At 43.8% G+C, this 25,604-nt stretch overlaps 1 protein-coding gene across 1 annotated transcript in view; it reads right to left on the bottom strand.

Annotated features, from left to right (window-relative positions):
* Positions 1-25,604, bottom strand: part of LOC119969034 (ephrin type-A receptor 6-like) — a 956,636-nt gene that overhangs the window by 177,003 nt on the left and 754,029 nt on the right. Inside the window, 2 exon segments of the mRNA XM_038802175.1 lie at positions 5,708-5,870; positions 9,451-9,575. Of these exon segments, the coding sequence (XP_038658103.1) occupies positions 5,708-5,870; positions 9,451-9,575 (288 nt within the window).

The following is a 25,604-nucleotide window of genomic DNA, read 5'->3' on the forward strand; positions in this document are numbered from 1 at the left end:
TCAGGTATTTTAAATACACTTAATATAGGTAAGAAGACTGTTTAAGACAGAAATATTAAATCCTAGTTTTAAAATGAAAGAAATATACAACTTCCAAACTCAGACATGTGTTTGGGAAAAACAGAACCACTGATAAAAACATCACATTCTTTCAAGGGCAGCAGCAAATCCCATGGGTTTTAAGGTGGTATAATCAAAGGTTCCATTGTTGTGAATTCTGGCCACTTGTGATAACAGCCTGAACCACATTCCATAACGTATGCAAGCTGAAACATTTAGAACTGTGTCAAAATACAGTTTCATTTATATTTTCGAAATAATAGCATGATGAGATGACTAACGTCTCAATTGTTGCAGATAAGCAACAATTGGAAGTGGCGTTGCATTGGGAGGATGGACGGCTTGTTATCAAATCAAATGTGTTTTGAATATAGCTTAAACCAATTAGGATTATATTGGGGTGTGATCGGATCGCTTAAGACAGATATCAAAGAGTATATCCATGGATAATTTGGCCACCATTTTAGAGAAGAGACAGACTAGAGGCGAGGAGACTAGAGACAAGAGAAAAGACAACAAGACAGAAAGTCAGAAAGACAGACAGAAAGACACAGAGAGACAGAGAGAGAGAGAGTAAAGGAAGAGAATTAGAAAAGAGTTCTGTATTCCTATTTCATTTTCATACTTTGACTTCAGCCTTTGACTTTTAAAGTTGTGTTCAGGCTATTGTCTCAGAAGATAATTCCTGTGATTCTTTGAAGAAAATCAAATTGTCTACAAACTACCTTTTAAATCATTTTCAAGTTGTAACCAATGAACTTCAATAAAACAATTCTTATTTGCACCTGACAAGTTTTTAACTTGAATTTCTACTGAGTTTCAGCAATGTCTCACCAACAACCGGCAACCGTAAATTAAAAATAAAACTGGATCAAATCCTAAGATACTACAATTGGCGTAGTCGGCAGGATTCGAACCTGCGCGGGGAAACCCCTCTCTCGGGGCGAACCCATTCCAGGGTGCCCTGCCCTTCACAAAGAAAAGAGAACTCTTCCCGGGGCATATACATCTTTTAATTGAAGACAAGTGTCTTGCTGTTGGGATTTAAGGTAGCACTTTAGATTTCGATGGATATCCTTAGATATTTTGACTATGACTTTGTAGAGGTTTAACTTTTGGATTCTATATTAAACCTAAGATTATGTTTTCCATTCTTTTATAATCTTTAATGCTGCGATGTACTTAGCTTCTTGATGTGTATTGCCTGTTCGGTTGTTTAATCATTTTTTAGATAGGTTCATAAAATATATCATCTTGTGTAGCATTCCATATTCAATTCCAAGAGCCCTTCTTTGTACAATCCTAAATGGGAAGATGCATTATTGAAGAGAGATCTCGGGATACTTATAATATGTGGAATATTTCTAACCGAGCTGATGCTAATAAAAGATGTTTATCTGAAAGAAGGGAGTTTTTTTGCTGATTCCTCTCCTTAAGGAAGACACAGATCGGTTCTTTAGACCAAAACAAGTGTTCATAAGAGCTGGCTACCTTGTAGTTGAGTGAGAGTAATTATCAGAAGAGTGCTCTCGATCCAGAAAAACCCAACAGGGATTAAGATTACAATCCACTTAACTTTTGACTTTCACAGAGAATTTTAGTATATCCACATGTTCATTCGAATTTGAATCACAGGAAAACTGCCTGTCCTATTTATACATATTAAGTACTTATGCTTTTTTCAATTTTTTTCCCTTTTGGGCAAACTGATTGGGCATTAAATTGGATAATTTAAATTTGTGCTCCCTTCATGTTTGAATGATCTGTATCCAGTCAACAACACCTGGATGCAATATCAGGGAGCCAATATTCTGAGCAGCAAGCATCACTTAAAGGAAGCATGCACTGTTTTGGATAAACCAGCATTTCTTTAAGGGGAGGTGTACTGCAGCTGGAGCAGGTATTAGGAGTCATGGTTGAATAGAATTTGGTTTGGGAAAGAGTGAAAGATTGCATAGCAGGAGAAAGCCTGTGCCACACTATCTTTGAACACGTCACTGGAGGTCTTGGTAGAGGGGATGAAAAACAGGTGAGATGTCTTGTATTCTCCGGGAGACAAGAGCCAGAGGTCTTGCAGACACATGGTTAAAAGGCAGTGGGATCAGAAATCTAGAGAGGTCATTGCCAGGAGTCAAGCCGCTGGGATTAGTGGTGTATCTAAGTTCCATGGTCGTTGGGATTCTCCATTGCGCCGGCAGCGCACCCACATTGGGATTTCCCAATGGCGTGAGGCTGCCCTCAATGGAAAATCCCATTAGCCGGCTGGCAGTGTTACAGACAGGAGAGAGGCGGGCAAACCATAATTAATTCCTCTTAACACATGTCTGTAAGCAGAGGGTGTTTTGAATTATTTGTAAAGTGTGCAATGGCGTGTTTTCCCAAACTCGGTTTGTGTAATTCAATTTATCAATAACCCACAGCAAAGTCACAATATAATTAGTGTATTTCAATGCTAAGCCCATGGAAGGGGTGTTCACACCTGCATAACATGCACACGCACACACATACATGCACACACAGGTGCACACACATGGTAAAGGGGGTGGGGTAAAGGGGTGGGGGTGGATATAAGAAGGAGTTTTACAACAGTACTAGAACCACAGGAATGGAAATCAATTGATGTGATTTCCAGAATCCAAAGTCAGAGTCCAATGAGGAATTATTTCATATAGGAAAGAAGGCTTTACAGTTAGTGCTAATACCACAAAATAAAATAGGTAAAAAGAGACTGGATCCGTTCTGCAGGCAATGTCAGGAATTTTTTTGCCTAGAGTTCTGCTTCTTAGTGGTTCACCAGTTTGATGTTAAACAGCAGAGTGCTTGTCTAAAGATGTAATATAATAACTAGCCAAAAGGCCATAGGCTTGGGTCATGTCAAGTGTTACATAAATGGTTAATTGCATCTTAACAATAAAATTATGTGACTCTGGCAAGAATTCCATTGTTCCTCATTAGGAGAGGGACAGATGATTATTAGCATCTCTTCCAGTATAGTGGCTCTTGATCTCTCTCCTGTGTGGTAGTTCTAGTTGGATGACCCATTTCAAAGTTTTGAACATACCATGTTGAATGTCTTTCCATGTTGTAGGAAGCCAACACATGGAAGAGATGCACTAACGGAATTCGCAAGTGTCAGTTGTGGACCTTTGTATACGAAATGACATGATTGTTTTAAACTTTGGTTTAGAATGTTTATTTCTTTGGTGGTTTTTATTTTTCCATTGTTGCCAAGTGGATGCTGTGATGATCTGTAACAGGGAAAGTGAGATGTGGGATGGTTCGTCAATGGAAATTTGGGGTTATGCTTATTGGTATCTTACTTGTCTGAGTTTTTCATGGATGGCCCAGCCCGAAAGAGGCTGTCTAGGTTGCATACAGCCTTCCTTTTTCTCTTCTTCCTCATTTTTTGCCCCCCTCCTCCAACTTACACCCCTGGCTATACAGCTGGTGGGAAGGGTTGTCCCATCATGAAGGTGAGGTTGTGTAGCATGTAGCTGACCATCATGAATCTCAACACACAAAATGTTGAATACAGTAGAGCTCCTCAGATCAGAGCAGTCTATACAACAGACACATTGTTTCCCTTGCCAGTGGTCTGCTCTATGGCTTTTCATGTATACATGCCTGCAGACTTGTGCATAGGTTCCAGTTCAGATTCAGCTTCCCTAGTCACCCAATAGTGACTCCTTTCTTTTCCATGTGTCTCAAGTGCAAATAGCTTTATGTAATAGATTTCTACAGAATGAAGAAACCCTGATTGCTGCATACCAGTCTTTGATCTGCCTGTTCTGCTACATTGTTCAAACACAAACTGGACGGTGGCAGGTGGAATGCTTTTTGGTTTTGGTATAGGGCAAAGTTGAAATGCAGAGCTTGCAAAGCAATATGCGTGCAGTGAATGTCAACACTGTTACATGGAGAGTCTGCTCTCTCCACAATGCCATGTGCTTGCTCTGCTGACTCCTAGCTGGCAAGAAATAATTAAATTTAGTTAGCTTGCAAATATCTCCAGCTCTAACCTGGAAGGAGCCAAATGTATTACAACAAACCCTGGCAATGTAGACCTAGCTCTGCTGTTACAGTTATTTCTCGAGCAGGTGGCAGATTTCAGTGACAAAATCCTTAGTGAAAGGCAGGCATCTGACTCTGTTCTTTGCGAAGGTTCAGGTAAAAGTGCTCCTTGAATGCTTCCTGCTCACGGTCCTTTATCCATTTCTTTCTCATTCCTCTTCCAGCAGCTTGTCCTGCTCTTTGTATCATCTATTCATTCTCCTTTTCTTTTAGGTATTCAAGGAGAATACCTAAAAATGTGCTCTGTCTGGGAGCAGCTGCTTTGTGCAGATGCCTTGAAGTCAGCAAAACCCCTTCAGCTCCTGCCACAACACTCCCTGTAGACCTTTGCAACAAGCCACTATAAGAAACACCAAACTCTCATAGAATTGCAAAACAACCGAAAGAAATCAATCAGCAACTAACCTGAAGGTAGTCGATGATCCCCTGAAAGAGTACCAGTCAAGTGTGTCTCCTGCTGCCGAATGCATATTCAGATGTGCAAGGTTAAGAAAGGGCATTAGCTGGAGCATTGTGCTCCAACATAACACTGCTGCCATGTGATTGACATCATGATTTGCCTGCTCTGAACATTTCTGGTATACATTCACTGCACACTCACTAATGTCTGCATCAATATGCGGTCAGGTGAGACTTGTCCCACGAGTGCATGCTGCTTGCCCCACAGATATCATTTTGGAACTCTAAGGGCACTTGCCATTTCCAAAAGCGCATCCTAATGAGCACAATTTCTCACTCATTTTTGCTCAATTTTCAAGTTTTAATGGACTAGTCCATGAGAGAAAATGCGAAAACTTCCCTTTTTGACTGTTTCAGTTTGTATCAGATTCTAAAGAAAAGACAACAGACAGATCAGCTGGCAAGTAGTAAAACCTCTGTTCCATCATCTTACAAAAGGGGTATTCGGGAACAAAGTTCAGTTGCCAACCTCTCTTGCATGGCACACTTTTCCTGGCACACAGCACAACAATTAAGGATAAATGCTTTCCCTTTAACCAGCCTATTAAAGAAAAGGAATGCAAGTTAGGATAACACAAAGTTGTAAAGCGCCAAATGACATCGTGCATGGCAATTGTGAGCTTTGCTATCACTATATCTGTGCAATATAAGTCAATTGCAATATTTTATGCTTACATGATGACATGTTTAAAGCATTTCATTTTTTAATGAGCCTGAATTCTAGAGGTAAGCTCTTTCGCTGAGTTAGCCATGAAAACTTAGCTAGAATTACTTGCTATTATTTGGTCACCAATTTGATGATTAAAATCTGCCAGTGACGTATGGGGTTTGAAGTAGTCAGAAAATTAAGGTTTGTTTTCAATCTGTTAAGTATGTAACATGGGCATCAAACACGATATACTGTCACAGCACGTTATGGGAAGAGAACTGTTACGGAATAATGAATTATCTCAAGAAGAACCAAAGAGGTTTTGCTAAACTTTTGTTTATGAGTTTACAGATTGTAAAAACAAACACAGTTATACGACGAAGAAGACCAAAGCAAGCATGTAACAACGCGTCCAAATGTAAATGAAAACACAAATAAATGTTGTGGGCAACAATCCAGTTAACCTACATTCATCTCCGGTTTCAAACTCAAACTTCTGACTGTAACTGCCATATCCAGCTGCAGTCCGGGCACGGATCTGAAATACATATTTCGTAGCATGCTTCAGTCCATTAATGATTACACTGGAAGATTTGGACCTCGTAGAGGAGTAGCTGAGTTGTTCATGTTCCTGCGTGAAATTAAGGATAAATTACATGAAGATCAAAATAAAACCCGATGCTGATTAAATGGCTGTACCAAGTCGAACATGTCGGCCCTCACCTCCTCCCAATCCATTGAAATGAAAACCCATTTGCTTTGTTTTTGTGTAAATTTATTTGAATGCATTCTCTATTCCTTAAGTTGAGGAATGTCAGCACTGGGGAATAGGCAATTTGTTTTCCAATGCCAATAGCTATTAGTTCCAGTTATAACACAGAATACACATAAAGCACCTTCTGTATATTCTCAGCAGTGAAGGAAAGTGTTTTCTCGGTGCTAGGTCCAACGACATGGCAAAAACAGAAACTTTCCCCAATATGTCTTGAAGACCCTCAGAAAAGCTTGTCATCCTTGGGTCCTCTCTTAGTGATAGTGACCATTTAGTGAATTGAACTTAATGCCAAAAGTGTCTACAGCTTTGTACTGTCGGTTCTCACAGATAAAAACATGCAGAGAGGATGAACATTTTTTTTTAAACCTTAGAATCCATGTCCATCAGGTAGCGAAGGCACTGATCTCATTTATGCGAGTGAGTTAAGTTCAAATTCAAGTTACAGCAATGATGGAATGCTGCTCAAATCCAATATGCAATCCAGTTGCCAACAGTAATTAATTTGAATGGAATCCGCAACTATTTTTAATCGAACCTGATAAAATATTAATGGTCTTTGATATCAAAATCAGTCATAATCATGAATGAAAGAAATGGGTTTTACTCAAAAACAAACAGTTATTGTTGGTTAATTTAGTGAGACAGAATGCAGTAATATGTTTCACAAAAGGTCCTTTCAAGATTGGTCAACAAGGACATCCGAAATAGCAGCAGGTGCCGGACACGCTCGAGACTGCTCCACTATTCAATAAGATCATGGTGGAGCTTGAACTTCATGAGCCATTACAGAGGTCATGTAAGTAAATACTTTGTCTATCATACGTATTTTGTATCTACAAAAAGATAATTTATTTTGACCGTCCAGTCTGGATGGTCAACAGCAACTCCTGACTTCTCGCATTATAAATAATAAGGAGTTGGGTCTGAGGTGATGAGACTGGAAGCCAACTGCAAATCTTAGACATAATTTGAAGCCTAAGACTACATTACCACCTTGGCCTCACTACTCTGTAATTATTGTCATAAACGCAGCAAGAATAATTTTTTAAACCTGCGTTGAGCTGTGGTAATTGGGGTGTATCCTGCCAGCTGAACAGAAATTCAGGAGAAATGACACACATACGAAATGAGATTGCTGGATAGCTTTCATATATCTACTCTTTCCATCACTGCCAATGGATGTGCTATATTTCCCTGTTTTGTGGCTCCTGGAATACCCACAGCTGGAATAGAGTAGCTGATTCTTCAATTTTTGAATGTTTTATTTAATTGGGGCCTGGGTAGCTAAATAATGGATATAGTTATTTTTATTGCATCTCAACAAGGGCTCTGTCCCAAAAGTGGCTCTTCTCCCGTTGTTCTGCATGCTTGAACTGGCCAGCTATTGGTGAACTAAAGGACTTTCTATGCATGTTATCTGTTTTTCTGGTATTCTTTGAAAGCAAATTTAATTCCAATTCTCCAGAATTGGAATACAGATCATAAGACTTTCTTTTCTCGTTGAACATGGCCAGGGGGTGGAAACATTCTGAACTGGCTATTGAATGAATTAGAACGACCAATCTGACGATGAATATCATTTTGATTCCAACCTTCTGTGATACAGTGGTATACAATAGCAGGTAAAGGTAAAGTTGCCATAGGCCTAGATGACCAAAGGCTGCCTTCCCCTTTGAGGGGCGTAGAGCTGACTGGTGGTAATTTAACCTGAGGATCACCATACCTCACACCACAGACGAGGGGCAAGGTTGAGAAGGCGGAGCCTTCATAAATAACCTCAGTTGGTGCAGTGGCTCGCTTTGTTTTGCATCACAAACCAGCTGTCTAGTCTACTGTGTGTCCGGTAGCATTCTATGCCTTATAGGTTGTTGTATTCCTGTTGGATCTCCCTTGGTTTAAATTGGATGATATGCTGTTTTATAATGACCTGAAGCATATAATGCATTATTCTGCTGTTAAGGGGTTTAATCAGTCCAGTCACTTTCAGTCCACAAGATTTAACATTTGCGAATGTGCGACCTAATTAGATGTTAATTATTGTTGAGGGAAGGATATGAATTGGCAGGTGCAGTAAATCAGGTTTCAGGAAACGGATGACTTTCCTTCTCTTTTTTGATACATTTAGAACTTTAAAGGATGATGGGTAAAGTGCAGCAGATAATATTGATTTAAACAACAGCAGAGGCCCTCCTGTTGCAGTACTCATGGTCAACAGGCTGATAAATAATTTAAAAGTACAGGGTCATTGCACTATCCTGATATTAATCAGCAGCAGATTCGAACCAAGTTGGTCTCTTCTAATGCCACAATGTAGAATTCCTGTTTTTTCAATTTGATACAGCTTATATTTTGGTAGCTGTCATGCCACGTATGTCCTGTTTGAAGGCAGGTCCTTGGCTCGTTATCTCTGATGATCACACCAGCTGTTCTCTTGGTAGTTTTTTGCCGGTAGTGGTTTGTTTCTACCTTCATGCATAGAGCGAAGTGGGAGGTCCCTGGTCCACCTCAGTGGGAATGGGAATCAAACCTGTACTTTTGGCATTGTTCTGAATCACATCCAGTGAGCCATCCAGCCAGTTGAGCTAACCAGCCCCTTAATCTGCCAGATACTTGGATCAGTTAATAGCCCTACCAGCTTTCCTTTTAATATAACCTTTTCAGTATGACTGCTGACGTCTATTAGAATGTATTTTGTGTTCAGAAAGATGTTTCCTTGATGCAGAGAATGGCTTTCTTTCTCATTGAGTTTTTTTGAAACCATGACTCAAATGTGCCTGTGTACATCAACAACTTGCATTTGCATAGCACCGATGTAAAGAAACATCCCCAAGGCACTTCACAGGAAATAAAGGGAGTTGGGGAGGTTATGGGGGTGGTTGGGGAGCTTGGGGCCATGGCAGTTGGAGGCCAATGGTGGGGTGATTAAAGTCAGGCATGCTCAAAGGAACAGAATTAGGAAAGTGTTGATGGCTCAGCTGGAGAAGATTACAGAGAGAGGGGCTAAGTCATGTGGGGCATTTAAAAACATTTTTTCTCAGGAAACGTGCTTCTTCACCGAAAGCACAGACTGATTAACTTAACTTTGTAATTGTGTGTGAGGTTTTACTTTCTGAAGCTTTGATAAAATGTCAAAGGAGCATAAGGGTGAACATTACACCTTTATGTTGCGATTTGATATTGAATTTATCACCAGCAACAACCTGCATTGGGACGTCCAATCACATCAACAGAAAACCAGGCACAGTTATTTTACGTTCCATTTCCTTTAGAATGTTAATGGAGAAGCATCGATTTCAATTAATTTAAACATTGTGCAAAATTATTACCCAGTTCTTTAAACTTTATGCGGCTTCATTGTGAGGTTGTCAATTTTGTAAGCGTGTAATGTCTCAGAAACTAAATATTCTGTACAGTGACATTTTCAATGGATCCTTACTTTTTCATAGTACTTTATCTCGTAGTCCAGAATGATTCCATTTGGATGCTCAGGCTCCTGCCATGACAGACCAATACTGTTCTGGGATGCCCAATCTTTCCTCAGAAACCCAATCAGAGAGGGAGCTGAAAGGACAAAAGGTTCTGTAAAAATATTCATAGGGAAAACCAGCTCAAGTGAAACTTTGGCTTTTGGATCAGTTTAGCAGCAGTTGTCAGTGCGCTATAATGCAACATGTTATTGTGCTTATTTCAATTTCACAGGTGGATACCCTCAGTCTCTCCTGTTACCACTGCTGTTGAATGTCGATGCCTTCTGTGTTTGACCAATAACCCCTCTGACTCCAATTTCTTCAATGGATCTCTGTGACTTATTGACAACTGGTCACAAACTGTGCAGCAATTCCAATGTGCCACTATTTACTTGATTGTGCTTAATGGGAGACATGACCAACAACAGTTGTTTTATTTTCTCTAATCTAGACTTGGTGTGCAGCTCTGAGAAAGGTACTCCCACAATTATTTCCAAACCAGAGGAAACGTCCATAGTGAAGCCAAGATGAACATTTATGCCAGCTAATCTGTAATTTAAGAAATCATTTTTGGGATTTAGATGTTGCAAAAGTGGACAACATTTTATTGTCCATTACTAATTGCCCTGTGAGAGTGGTGATGACCCTTCTTCTTAAACTGCTGGTAGCGATTTGATACAACTGAGTGATTTCCTGAGTCGCTTCAGAGGGCAACTAAGAGGTAACCACATTGGTGTGGTTCGAGAATGACATAAAGGCCAGACTTGGTTAGAACAACGGGCTCCCATCCTTAAAAGGACAATAGTGAACCAGATGTGCTTCTACAAAAATTCACCAGCTTCATGCATTATTTTACTCGTACTAGTACGCCCCACCCCAGCACCTCCTCCCCCCAACACTGTGCATCTACCCCTGGCTCCCACCCCCACCGATTTATAAAACTAAAACTAAATTCTGATTCTCAATCTCTTGGCAATTGAACTCGCATTCCCTGGATTAACAGTCTAATACCATAAGCACTTCCATTCAAATGCATGCCCAAAGTAATCTTTGATGTGCTTCTGATCGAAAAGAGTTAATGTGAGGATCACATCTGTGTAATTTTTAAGAAGGAAATTTGAAGTTGTGAGTTGGTTACTGCAGTTCCCCAGTTGCACGTACAGAAAATAATAATTACTGCATTGGTTCACATTTCATTGTCCATTACCAATTGCCCTGTGAGAGCAGTGATGGCCCTTCTTCTTGAACTGCTGGGTGGGATTTGATACAACTGAGTGCCTTACTGGGTCGCTTCAGAGGGCAACTAAGAGGGAGCCACACCGGCATGGGTCGAGAATGACATAATGGCCAGACCTGGTAAGAACAACAGGCTCCTATGGAAATAATAATTCCCATATTGGCTCAGCAAGTGCGTAGAAGACTGCATGCCAAAGAAGGTCGTACATACGTTCCCCAACCGGAAACCATGCTGTAATTGGGAAATTCACTCCCTACTGAAGGCCAGGTCTGAGGTGTTCAAGACAGGCAACTCTGACCTATACAAGAAATCCACGTATGACCTCTGCAAAGTCATTAGGGATGCCAGGAGACAATATCAGACTAAGTTAAGAGTCACAGACTAATGTCACGGACTCTTACCGGTTGTGGCAGGCATAAACAACACAACGGGCTAAAAGCAAAGCCAAACAGAATGTCTGGCAGCAGCGCACCCCTCCCCGATGACCTCAGTACATTCTATGCTCGGTTCCAGCAGGAAACCATCAAACCGTTGTCAACTGCCCCAGCAGCCTCGGACACACCCATACGCACCGTCACAGCTTCCGAAGTCAGATCGCCCTTTCTGAAAGTGAACCCTCAGAAAGCGACGAGTCCTGACGGGGTCCCTGGTCGTGCACTCAGATCCTGCGTGGACCAACTGGTGGATGAGTTTGTGGTGCATCTTCAACCTCTTCTCACTCCGTTCCGAGGTTCCCACCTGCTTCAGGAAGACCACCATAATACCGGTGCCAAAGAAGAACCAGGCAATGTGCCTCAATGACTACCATCCAGTGGCCTTGACATCGATCATTCTGAAGTGGTTTGAGAGGTTGGTCATGAGACACATCAACTCCATACTCCCAGAATGCCTTGATCCACTGCAATTCGCATACTGCCACAACCGGTCCACAGCAGACACCATCTTCCTAGCCCTCCATTCATTATTGGAGCATCTCAACAACAGGGACTCCTATGTCAGACTCCTATTTGGTGACTACAGCTCCGTCTTCAACACCATAATCCCAGCCAAGCTCATATCAAATCTCCAAAATCTCGGACGTGGCTCCTCCCTCTGCAACTGGATCCTCGACTTCCTGACCCATAAACCACAATCAGGAAGGATAAACAACAGAACCTACTCCACAATAGTCCTCAATATCGGGGGCCCTCAGGACTGTATACTTACCACTCTACCTTACTCCCTATACACACACAACTGTGTAAACAATTTGGCTTCAATTCCATCTACAGGTTTGCTGATGACACGACCATAGTCGGTCGGATCTCAAACAACGATGAGTCAGAATACAAGAGAGAGATAGAGAACCTAGTGGGTTAGTATAATGGCAATAATCTCTCCTTCATTGTCAGCAAAACCAAAGAGCTGGTCATTGACTTCAGGAAGCAAAGTATCGTGCACACCCCTGATTGCATCAATGGGACCGAGATGGAAACAGTTGACAGCTTCAAATTCTTAGGAGTGCACATCACCAACAATCTGTCCCGGTCCACCCACATCGATGCTACGACCAAAAAAGCACAACAGCACCTATAATTCCTCAGGAAACTAAGGGAGTTTGGCATGTCCACATTGACTATTACCAATTTATACAAATGCACCATAGAAAGCATCCTATCTGTCTGCATCACAGCCTGGTATGGCAACTGCTCAGCACAACACGTAAGAAACTACAGAGAGTCATGAACACAGCCCAGTCCATCACACTAAGCCGCCTCCCGTCCACTGACTCTGTCTACACCTCCCACTGCCTTGGTAAAGAAGGAAGCATAATCAAAAACCCCTCACACCTGCGTTATTCACTCTTCCAACTTCTTCCAAAGGGCAGGACATACAAGAGTCTGAAAACATGCACTAACAGGTTCAAAAACAGCTTCTTCCCCGCTGTTACCAGACTCCTGAATGGCTTTCTTATGGACTGAACTGATCTCTACACTTATCTTCTCTACTGAGCAGTACTGCACTCCATATGTTCATCCATTGCCTGTGCCTATGTAATTACATTGTGCATCTATGTATGTCCTATGTTTTCTTTTCATGTATGGAATGATCTTTCTGGACTGTAAGCAGAACAACACTTTTTCACTGTACCTAGGTACACGTGATAATAAAACAAATTCAATCCAAGCATACCCATTGTCAAAATGCTTTGCATTGCTTTCTGTGGCAATATTCAGGAATTGCTTAAAAATAATTTCACCTCACTTTTTTGTGCATCTCTACCACCATCTCATCCTCTATACATCTGGATGAGAAGACATTTGGAATATTGGCGCAAATTAACATCTGTGCATTCTATGTCACAATGAATAGCTATTCGGAGGTTTAAAATGGCTGTTTCTGACACATGTTCCTCTCATCTTTCTTACCCGCCAGAAATAGAGGGCAGCCTTCACGCCCACTTCCGGGGCCGATTCTCCCCCCCGGGCGGGGCTAGGAGCGCAGCCCCATGCATCACGGCGGCGCGGCCTTGACGACGGTCATCAAGGCCGCACGTCAAGCGTCACGCCGGCTGACGTGGCCGATGACGTCAGCCACGCATGCGCAGGTTGGACAACTCCAACCTGCGCATGCGCAGTTGCCATTTTTACCCTCAGCCGTACCGCAGCCGTGGCAGCTTGATCTTGCGGGGCGGCAGAGGAAAAAGAGTGCGTCCATACTGCCATGCCAATCGGGCCCCCAGATGCCCCAAACGCGCATCTGGTGCCCGTTTCACGAAGGCAGTGAGCAGGTGTGTTTGCTGCCGTGTTGAAACGGGCGTGAAGGCCCGGCCGCTCGGCCCATCGGCCTCGGAGAATCGCCGTTCGCCGTAAAAAACGGCGAGTGGCGATTCGTGGCGTGGGTCGGGCGTGGGGGGGGGGGGGGGGGGGGGGAGAATAGCGGGAGGGCGTGAAAAATGTCGGGAGGCCCTCCCGCTATTCTCCCACCCGGCATGGGGGGCAGAGAATCGCGCTCGGTATGTTTGTACTTTTGAGATATGAGTGAGCAAAACTCGCACATTGAGGGGAATCAAATTGTCAAGGCAGTCAGAGCAATCATTTGAACCGAGGCATCTGAGTTGAATGCCAATGTTCCAGCATTAGTTGCCAAGTCAGAATTATTCACACATTTTATGTGGAGAAACCCCAAAGATAGTCAATACAGTTTTAATGAAAGGTAGAACTTCAAATGGGTTGATCTAAACAACTGAGATTGCTTGTCTGCCTCAGTGGTGAGCAACCCATGTTAACGGGCAGCACCTGTATTGTCAGTTTAGAATCAAAAAAGGAGGAGAAGCAATATAAACTACATGATACAAAAACAAAGGCACAATTTTGAACAGGTAAAGGGAATTATAGAATCATAGAATTTACAGTGCAGAAGGAGGCCATTCAGCCCATTGAGTCTGCACCGGCCCTTGGAAAGAGCACCCTATTTAAGCCCCGCCTCCACCCTATCCCTGTAACCCCACCTAACCTTTTTGGACACTAAGGGCAATTTATCATGACTAGTCCCCTAATCTGCACATATTTGGACTGTGGGAGGAAACTGGAGCACCCGGAGGAAACCCACGCAGACACGGGGAGAATGTGCAGACTCTGCAAAGACAGTGACCCAAGCCGGGAATCGAACCTGTGACCCTGGAGCTGTGAAGCAACTGTGCTAACCACTGTACTACCTTTAAGATCTAGTATGAAAATCTTTGAGAGTGACAGGGCAAGTTGAGAAGACCAGGATCCCATATGCTTTTTTATTAGGTAAATAGATTACAAAAATTTCAACATAACACTGATTAGGCCTTGACTACCGTATTGTGTTAAAATCTGGATAACACACTTTGGGAAGAATTTCAAGTCCGTACAGATGGCAGAGAAAGCATGATTTGAATGGTACAAGGGATGTGAGACTTGAATTATGTGGAGACTGGAGAACCCTGGGTTGTTAAGGAGACAATGTGAAGAAGGTATTTGAGAGATGTGTTCAAAATCATCCAACGGTTTTGATCAAGTAATAGGGAGAAACTGTTTCCAGTAGCATAAGAGTTGGTCAGTTGAGGACACAGATTTAAGGTGATTAGCAAAAGACCGAGAGACAGCATAGAATCACAGAATCCCTACAGTGAAGAAGGAGGTCAGTCGGCCCATTGAGTCTGCACTGACCCTCTGAAAGTGCACCCAATCTAGGCCCACTCCCCCACCCTATCCCCGTAACCCCACCTAGCCTACACTAAGGGGCAATTTTAGCATGGCCAATCCACCTAACCTGCACATCTTTGGACAGTGGGAGGAAACTGGAGCACCCGTAGGAATCCTATGCAGACCTAGGGAGAACATGCAAACCAAGGCTGCAATCAAACCTGGGTCTCTGGTGCTGTGACGCAGCAGTGCTAACCACTGTGCTACTGTGCCACTCCAACATGGGGATTTTCTTTTTACACAATGACATGTGATCTGAAAATGCTGCCTGATACAGTGCAGAGTAATATAATATTCAAGAAGAAACTTGGATAAGTACTTAAAGAAAACAATTGACAAGGGTATGGTCCAATAGTAGAGAAGTGAAACTAAGTGGACAGCTTTACCAAAGAGCTGGCACAGAGACAATGGCCTCCTTCTGAGTTGTATTGTTCAATCAGCACACCCTGTATTCTGATAACAACCATTATGCAAACAGTAAGTGGCTTTGGGATGTTATATGCATGTGACCATTTGCTGGAGAAAAGCTGCTTAAATTCTTCTAACAGTACCTGAAGACCAAGTGCGTCAAAATGCCCTGACTAATAATTGGACACGATGGTTGTAAAATTGTGGATAGAAGGGAATTATCGGGACAGCACTGATACTTACTTCCTAATCCTCAACTTGAAATGTTTTAAGCTTGCTGTTTCCTGTCAGTTTGAGCTGATAAATATCAGCAAACGATTTAAACTTCCTGTGTGGTGCTGAGGCAAATCTAATGATGTACCATTTCTGGCCACACATGGCATTGTCAGGCATTTGTAACCTTTCAATCTTCTCAATAGCTGATTTAGGCAGGTGCTAGTCATAGCATCTGTTGGACAATATTGAAGGAAAACACATAGTGACCTTTTTGTTCTTTCAATATGTTTAATACTATGCATCTTTGTTCAAATATTCTGGCTGGCTGAATGTTAGATAATGAAAAACCACTAATATAACAGAAATTGCGTTCGCTATTTTGATGGAACAAGGTGAGTAAGGGAATTGAATCAAACTGAAGCAGTAAAGAAGTGCAGCATTTGGATGTCATTGATGCATTTTAGAGGAGAACGTGTGTGTGTGATTGACATAGTGTAAGGAAGGAATTGAGTGTGGGATTGATACAGTGTAGGGGAGAAAGTGTGTGTTTGTGGGGGGATTGATAGAGTGTAGGGGAGAAAGTGTGAATGTATGGGATTGATACAGTGTAGGGGAGAATGTGTGTGTGTGGGATTGATACAATGTAGGGGTGGAAGTGTGTGTGTGTGGGATTGATACAGTGTAGGGGAGAATGTGTGTGTGTGGGATTGATACAGTGTAGGGGAGAATGTGTGTGTGTGGGATTGATACAGTGTAGGGGAGAATGTGTGTGTGTGGGATTGATACAATGTAGGGGTGGAAGTGTGTGTGTGTGTGTGTGTGTGTGGGATTGATACAGTGTAGGGTGGAAGTGTGTGTGTGGGATTGATACAGTGTAGGGGAGGAGATGTGTGTGTGTGTGAGATTGATACAGTGTGGGGAGGAGGTGTGTGTGGTGATCGTAGATTGACTAGATACAATACAACTGAGCAAACACTAGAGGGAGCACGGGAGAGCTATAAATACACCGGGACAGGAAGTGAGGACACACTTCACGGAAGGCAGAACTGATAGCAGGACACAGACACACAAGCAGGTAGCATTTGAGGTAGCCGTATATTAAGCTCTGAAGAGAGAACGAATTCACAATAAAGCATCTTCTCCACATTTGAGACTACAAGCTTTATTAAGACACGAGGAACAACACAGTGTGTGTGTGTGTGATTGATACAATGTAGGGGAGGAGGTGTGTGTGTGTGATTGATACAATGTAGGGGAGGAGGTGTGTGTGTGGGGAGGAGGTATGTGTGTGTGGGATTGATACAGTGCAGGGGAGGAGGAGTGTGTGTGTGTGTGTGTGCAATTGATACAGTGTAGGGGAGGAGGTGTGTGTGTGTGATTGATACAATGGAGGGGAGGAAGTGTGTGTGGGATTGATGCAGTGTAGGGGAGGAAATGTATGTTTCGGAATGATACAGTGTAGGGGAGGAGATGTGTGCATGTGAGATTGATACATAGTAGGGGAGGAAATGTGTTTGTGTGGGATTGACGCAGTGTATCGGAGGAAGTGTGAGTATGTGGGATTGATACAGTATAAGGGAGGAGGTGTGTGTGGGATTGATAGTGTAAGGGAGGAAGTGTGTGTGTGGGATTGATATTGTGTTGAGGAGGTGTGTTTGTGGGATCGATGCAGTATAGGGAAGTAACTGTGTGTGGGATTGATACTGTGTAGGGGAATAAGTGTGTGTGTGTGTATATATATATATGTGTGTGAATAATACAGTGCAGGGGAGGAGGTATGTTTGTGAGATTGATGCAGTGTAGAGAAGGAGCTGGGTGTGTGTGATTGATAGTGTAGGAGAGGAGGTTTGTGTGTGTGGATTGATATTGTGTATGGGAGGAGGTATGTGTGGGCTCAATTCAGTGTAGGGGAGGAGGTGTGTGTGTGGGATTGATACAGTGTAGAGGAAGAGGTGTGTGTATGGGATTGATGCAGTGTAGGGAGGTGGTGTGTGTGTGGGGGATTGATACAGTGTAGAGGAGGAGGTGTGTGTATGGGATTGATGCAGTGTAGGGTGGTGGTGTGTGTGTGGGATTGATACAGTGTAGGGGAGGAGGTGTGTGTATGGGATTGATACAGTGTAGAGGAAGAGGTGTGTGTATGGGATTGATGCAGTGTAGGGAGGTGGTGTGTGTGTGGGGGATTGATACAGTGTAGAGGAGGAGGTGTGTGTGTGGGATTGATACAGTGTAGGGGAGGAGGTGTGTGTATGGGATTGATACAGTGTAGGGGAGGAGGTGTGTGTATGGGATTGATACAGTGTGGCGGAGGAGGTGTTTGTGGGAATGATATTGTGTAGCGGAAGTGATTTGTGTGTGAGATTGCAACAGTGTAGGAGAGGAGGTCTGAGTTGGGGGATTGATACTGTGTAGGCCAGGAGGTGCGTGTGTGGGATTGATACAGTGTAGGGGGTGTGTGTGGGCTTGATACAGTGTAGGGAAGGTGTGTGTGTGGGATTGATACAGTGTAGGGGAGGTGTGTGTGTGGGATTGATACAGTGTAGGGAAGGTGTGTGTGTGGGATTGATACAGTGTAGGGGAGGTGTGTGTGTGGGATTGATACAGTGTAGGGAAGGTGTGTGTGTGGGATTGATACAGTGTAGGGGAGGTGTGTGTGTGTGGGCTTGATACAGTGTAGGGGAGGTGTGTGTGTGGGATTGATACAGTGTAGGGGAGGTGTGTGTGTGGGTTTGATACAGTGTAGGGGAGGTGTGTGTGTGGGATTAATACAGTGTAGGGGAGGTGTGTGTGGGAGATTGATACAGTGTAGGGGAGGTGTGTGTGGGGGGATTGATACAGTGTAGGGGAGGTGTGTGTGGGGGATTGATACAGTGTAGGGTGGTGTGTGTGGGGGATTGATACAGTGTAGGGGGGCATGTGTGTGGGCTTGATTCAGTGTGGGGGGTGTGTGTGTGTGGGATTGATACAGTGTAGGAGAGGCGGTGGGTGTGTGGGATTCATACAGTGTAGGGAGGTGTGTGTATAGGATTGATACAGTGTAGGGGAGGTGTGTTTGTGGGATTGATACAGTGTAGGGGGGCTGTGTGTGGGCTTGATACAGTGTAGGGGAGATGTGTGTGTGGGATTGATGCAGTGCAGGGGAGGTGTGTGTGGGATTGATACAGTGTAGGGGAGGTGTGTGTGTGTGGGATTGATACAGTGTAGGAGAGGAGGTGCGTGTGTGGGATTGATACAGTGTAGGGGAGGAGGTATGTGTGGGATTGATACAGTGTAGGGGGTGTGTGTGTGGGCTTGATACAGTGTAGGAGAGGAGGTGCATGTGTGGGATTGATGCAGTGTAGGGGAGGTGTGTGTGTGTGGGATTGATACAGTGTAGGAGAGGAGGTGCGTGTGTGGGATTGATACAGTGTAGGGGAGGAGGTATGTGTGGGATTGATACAGTGTAGGGGGTGTGTGTGTGGGCTTGATACAGTGTAGGAGAGGAGGTGCATGTGTGGGATTGATGCAGTGTAGGGGAGGTGTGTGTGTGGGACTGATACAGTGTAGAGGAGGAGGTGTGTGTGTGGGATTGAAACAGTGTAGGAGAGGAGGTGCGTGTGTGTGATTGATACAGTGTAGGGGAGGTGTGTGTGTGGGATTGAAACAGTGTAGGAGAGGAGGTGCGTGTGTGGGATTGATACAGTGTAGGGGAAGTGTGTGTGTGTGATTGATACAGTGTAGGGGAGGTGTGTGTGTGGGATTGATACAGTGTAGGGGAGGTGTGTGTGGGGGATTGATACAGTGTAGGGGGCATGTGTGTGGGATTGATACAGTGTAGGGGAGGTGTGTGTGTGGGATTGATACAGTGTAGGGGAGGTGTGTGTGTGGGATTGATACAGTGTAGGGGAGGTGTCTGTGTGGAATAGATACAGTGTAGGAGAGGAGGTGTGTGTGTGGGATTGATACAGTGTAGGGAGGTGTGTGTAAGGGATTGATACAGTGTAGGGGAGGTGTGTGTGTGGGATTGATACAGTGTAGGGGAGGTGTGTGTGGGGGTTTGATACAGTGTAGGGGGGCATGTGTGTGGGCTTGATACAGTGTAGGGGGTGTGTGTGTGTGGGATTGATACAGTGTGTGGGGTGTGTGTGTGGGATTGATACAGTGTAGGAGAGGAGGTGCGTGTGTGGGATTGATACAGTGTAGGGGAGGTGTGTGTGTGGGATTGACACAGTGTAGGGGAGGTGTGTGTGTGGGATTGATACAGTGTAGGGGAGGTGTGTGTGTGGGCTTGATACAGTGTAGGGGAGGTGTGTGTGTGGGATTGATACAGTGTAGGAGAGGAGGTGCGTGTGTGGGATTGATACAGTGTAGGGTGTGTGTGTGTGGGCTTGATACAGTGTAGGGGAGGTGTGTGTGTGGGATTGATACAGTGTGGGGGGTGTGTGTGTGGGATTGATACAATGTAGGAGAGGAGGTGCGTGTGTGGGATTGATACAGTGTAGGGAGGTGTGTGTGTGGGATTGATACAGTGTAGGGGAGGTGTGTGTGTGGGATTGGTACAGTGTGGGGGTGTGTGTGTGTGGGATTGATACAGTGTAGGGAGGTGTGTGTGTGGGATTGATACAGTGTAGGGGAGGAGATGTGTATTTGTGAGAGATTATTTGACCCACCATGTGTCTTGTGTCAAACACAGTTTCAGTTGCGGTTTGCATTAGCTTGCCTGGTGTGATTTCCTAGCAGTGGATGTGCATTTCTTCTCTGGCCATGCTGTTTTTGCTGCATTTTTGTCCTTCAGCAATTCGAAAGTTGAACAGTGGTTTCATTGAACCAATGTCTTGATTCTTTTCTGTATTCCCAGGACATCTTTAGCAGCTTCCAGACTGTTGATTTGAAGGTTACCCATGCCACTTCAACATCACCACTTGGGTTTATTTTGGAGAACAGCTGTTCCTCTAGTCTGAGCCTGTATTCTTCACTGCACTCTCTGTGCAGGTGCCAGTTCCTGCAAAGATCTAGAGAATCGAGCACATGTTGATCTTCGTTTTGGTGAGGAAGTAAATTTCAGCTTGGAGTGTAGCATCCTGTGGTCTGTGGAGAACTCCACTCCTCTCTTAACGCTGGTTATCATAGTATCTTCTATGTTGTCCTGCCATGTGGTGATGAAATCAGTCACTTGCCAGTGTTTTGATGGTGGGTAGATCCAAGTGTCTTTGTACTTTGTCATCTATCTAAAGATGTTGCTGCTGATTGACACATTCCATTGGGTGCAGAGACTCAGGGTCAGCAGGCCATTGCTGCTGCATTTCCCCACACCTTGATACCCAGGACACGCTCCCAAGCCTGATAGGCAGCTCTTACCCTGAGATTGAATCTCCCAACACAAAGAGCTTGTCCTACTGTGGAGCGTTTGGAATAGCTCTGTCCAGGTCCTCATAGAATTTATCCTTGATATCCTCAGGATTAGTCATTGTTGGAGAACATGCGCAAATCACCGTCACATATTTGTTCATGAGACCTATACGTAAAGTCATGAGGTGATTGTTCACACCCGCTATGGAAAGTATCTAAACTTTTTGTGATGTCAGACTTGATAGTAAAGATGACACCTGCCTCTTGTCTCTCACTCTTTGACTTGCCTATTGAGAAAAACATTAGTCTGCTGCTAACTCTGTTATCTGGCCCTTCTCTGCTAGTTGGGTTTTGCTCAGAGCAGAAATGTCAATATTGTATCGCGATAGCTTCCTGCCAACCAGAGTAGTTCTAAGCTGCGTTCGGGAGCTGTTGTCTTCACAAGTAGAGTTTGTCTATTCAAAACAGCTAAGTCGAGTCCCTGACATTTCTTCTACTTCTCTTACCTGCAAAATACAGAAATGTGCGAGCGAATAGCAAAGGAGATCATTTAGGGAAAAATGTGTGTCAAGCAGTCAGTATGGTGTGCACACAAGAACTACTGTGCATGAATTGATTACAGTTGGCAGTGGATTACGCTCGGTCAGCCCCACTTCCTTGGTCTTGCACAATCTGTTCTTGGTGGTATAAGTCAAGGACGACTGCAGATGTGGTTGACAGCAGTGGTAGATCTGCAGTGCCTTCTGGAACTGATGGGGCTGGTTTAGCTCAGTGGGCTAGACAGCTGGTTTGTGATGCAGAACAAGGCCAGCAGCGCGCGTTCAATTCCTGAACCAGCTGAGAATTCTGAATTCTCCTTCTGTGTACCCGAACAGGCGCCGGAATGTGGCGACTAGGGGCATTTACAGTAACTTCATTGCAGTGTTAATGTAAGCCTACTTGTGAAAATAAAGATTATTTAAATTTTACTGTTCTAATGAACTTTAAAGTTGTCCACACAGCAGTGCGCCGCATTTTCAGTACCTGTAAGGGATACCGTTTCATTTGCTACATCCATGAAGGCAGCTTCTTTGTGCACCTGAAAAAGTGTGGTTAGAGAAAGGTGTTCTCCCTCACATGTGGACATCAGCCTGAAAGCTGCTCTCACCTGCTTTGGTCTGTGAGCCAATGCAGGTATAGGGCTGTGGCTGCTGCTGTGCACATGCAGCTACATGGATACACAGGTGAGAGCTGAGTTGGTGTGGAGAACCAGGTACATTTATCCATCCAGCTATGAAGCAGGATGTGGCTGACTCTTGAAGAAGAGATGACGCACATCCCGATATAAGACATATTTAGTGCCTCATTTAATGAAATCATTCTGTAATTTCTGACTGTCTCTTCTGATTTCACTGCTTTTCCAAGTATGTTTTATCTGCAAACTTTTGTCATTTGACAATAATGTCCTTAAGCAATTTATGTTAATTAGTAACAGCAGTGGTCCCAAGTGCGAGTCCGAAGCATTTCAGTGAGTGTATTCCCCGACTCCGATCACCTCAGTGTTTCCGACCCTTCCAGAAATTCCTTATCCGTTCCAAAGGTTTACTCTGAAGTCTCACTGCTTTCAGTTTAACTAATTGGCTTTCACATGTCAAGACACTTGAGAGGTTATTTCCTCAAGGTGGTGGAGTGGTCAGTCAATGAAGTTCTTCTCCTACTGAATCTGTGTTGACTGCCATTCATTAAGTGGCTGTTCAAGTACAGATAATCTGTTTTACTCTCAACCCATGGGTGACATAGAAACACACTTTTGCTGAGAGCACCCTTTCCAAACACTCATCATAGAATTTACAGTGCTGAAGGAGGTCATTCAGCCCATCGAGTCTGCACCGGCCCTTGGAAAGAGCACCCTACGTAAGCCCCATGCCTCCACCCTATCCCCTTTATCCCGGTAACCCAGTAACCCCACCTAATGATTTTGGACACTAAGGGGAATTTAGAATGGCCAATCCACCTAACCTGCACATCTTTGTGTATGTGGGAGGAAACCGGCGCACCCGGAGGAAACCCACGCAGACACAAGGAGAACGTGCAGACTCCACACAGACAGTGACCCAAGCCGGAATTGAACCTGGGACCCTGGAGCTGTGAAGCGATTGTGCGATCCACAATGCTACCGTGCTGCCCCACATGCCTCTTCATACTGAAAACAGAACTCTTAACATGCTGTGTCTTCCACAGGGGTGCAGTAGTTTCAAGAATACTTCCTTTAAAAACATACAAGCATCCGACTTAAGAGCAGGAGTAGGCCGTTCAGCCCCTTGAACCTGCTGCAGCATTCAATAAGATCAGGGCTGATCTGAATGTAACCCCAAACCCTCATTCCTGCCGACCCCCAATAACCTTTCACCTCCTTGTTAATCACAAATCAATCAAGCTCTGCCCGAAGAATATTCAAAGACTGAGCTTCCACGACCTTCAGATTATGAGGGGTTCCAGTGACTCATGACCCTCAGAGAAAACAAAATTCTTCTCACCTCAGTCTTAAATGAGCAATCCCACATTTTTAATCAGTGACCTCTAGTTCTAGATTCTCTGACAAGAAACATCCCCTCCACATCCACCCTGACTATACCCCTCAGGATTATAAAGGTTTCAATCAAGTCACCTCCTTACTCTTCTAAACTCTACTGAATACAAACTTAACCTCGCTAACTTTTCCTCTAAAGACTACCTGCCCATTTCTGGTATTAGTCGAGTGTGGAAGGGAAATTAACATAAATGAAATACTGCTGAAATATTCTGGTTTCGGCCTTATTATGAAAACACATTGTCCTCCGAAAGATGACAAAATGTGTCATGGAATTGTTTTTAGCCAAGGGCAAGAACACATGTTTTATGTATTTCAGCTTACCCACTTTCCAAGGTCTATTTAATATAAACATGGCTGTTTACTTCAAACTGTGATTTCAGACTCTAAAACATGCTGTCTTCAATCGAATCTCAGAGTGCGGTGCCCTGGCTTTGCAGCTAGAACACTCTCTCTCCGCAAATATATTTGTGTAAATAAATTTCCTCAAATCGAACCTCGAGGAATTTGTCTTTATTATGATTTCCACAACATCTAGAAAACCCTTTCTGAACTGCTTCCTGAAATAATGAGGTCAATACTGTATACAATATTCCAGATGTGGTCTCACCCATGTCCTGTGTAACTGAAGCATAATGTCCCTACTTTTGTAATTAATCACAATAACAGTAACATTCTATTAGTTTTCCTAATTACCTGTACACTAGCCGTCTATGATTGATGCATTAGGACATCCAGATCCCTCTGCACCTCAGAGCTCTGCAATCTCTCAACATTTAAATAATAAACTTTTTCTAATTCAACCTGCCAAAATGGACTAATTCCTTTTTTCCTACATTATAATCCATTTACAGATATGTTCCCACTGACTTAACCTAACTATGTCCCTTTGTAGCCTCCTTACGTTCTCTTCATAATTTATGTTCCTACCTATCCTTGTGTTGTCCGCAAATATAACAACTCTACCTACAGTCTCTTCATCCAAGTTATTTGTATAAATTGTAAAACGCTGAGGCCCCAGCACTGATTTCTCTGGTACACCACACATCTTAACCTGACAACCAGAAAATGATCATTTATGGGGCTGGTTTAGCACAGTTGGCTAAATCGCTAGCTTGTAATGAAGAACACAGCCAGCAGTGTGGGTTCAATTCCTGTACCAGCCTCCCCGAACAGGCGCTGGAATGTGGCGACTAGGGGCTTTTCACAGTAACTTCATTGAAGCCTACTTGTGACAATAAGTGATTATTTAGGGTAGCACGGTGGTTAGCACAATTGCTGTCTGTGCGGAGTCTACACATTCTCCCCGTGTGTGCGTGGGTTTCCTCCGGGTGCTCCGGTTTCTTCCCACAGTCCAAAGATGTGCAGGTTAGACGGATTGGCCATGCTAAATTGCCCTTCGTGTCCAAAATTGCCCTTAGTGTTGGGTGGGGTTACTGGGTTATGGGGATAGGGTTGAGGTGCGGGCTTGGATAGGGTGCTCTTTCAAAGAGCCGGTGCAGACTCGATGAGCCGAATGACCTCCTTCTGCACTGTAAATTCTATGATGATTCTATGTCAACTCTGTTTCGTATTAGCGAGCCAATCTTCAATCCATGGCAATATGTTACCCCCCAAAACATAGCTTTCATTTTCTACAAGAAACTTTGATGTGGCAACTTGTCAAATATCTTCTGGAAATCCAAGTACAGTACATCCACTGATTCCCTCCATCCACAGAATATGTGATTCCTTTAAAGAATTCCAATAAATTGGTTAAACATGATTGAAAGATGTGAGAAACTTCCATCTCCCATTATTACTATTACATGTATGACCTTCACATTAAGTCTGTATGCCACTCACAGATTTGTGGCATTGTCTGCTGTCCTTCCAAAGGGTACAAAATACTCTTTTGGTTGGGGGGGGGGGGGGGGGGAGGGGAGGGGGGGAGCGGGGAGGGAGGTGGGCAGAGAGCGGCGGTGATTGTGTGGAATAACCGCCACATGAAACCTTCGGCAGGCAGGAAGTAGACATAATAGACAGGTGACCAGAAATGAGTGTTTGAGATTGCAAGATTGGACTCAAGGGAAGACTGATAATGTGATTGAAGGGAATGAAATGAAAATCTCTTATTGTCACAAGTAGGCTTCAAATGAAGTTACTATGAAA

This window comes from Scyliorhinus canicula, chromosome 7 (genome assembly GCF_902713615.1).
Source record: "Scyliorhinus canicula chromosome 7, sScyCan1.1, whole genome shotgun sequence".
Classification (NCBI taxonomy): Eukaryota; Metazoa; Chordata; class Chondrichthyes; order Carcharhiniformes; family Scyliorhinidae; genus Scyliorhinus; species Scyliorhinus canicula.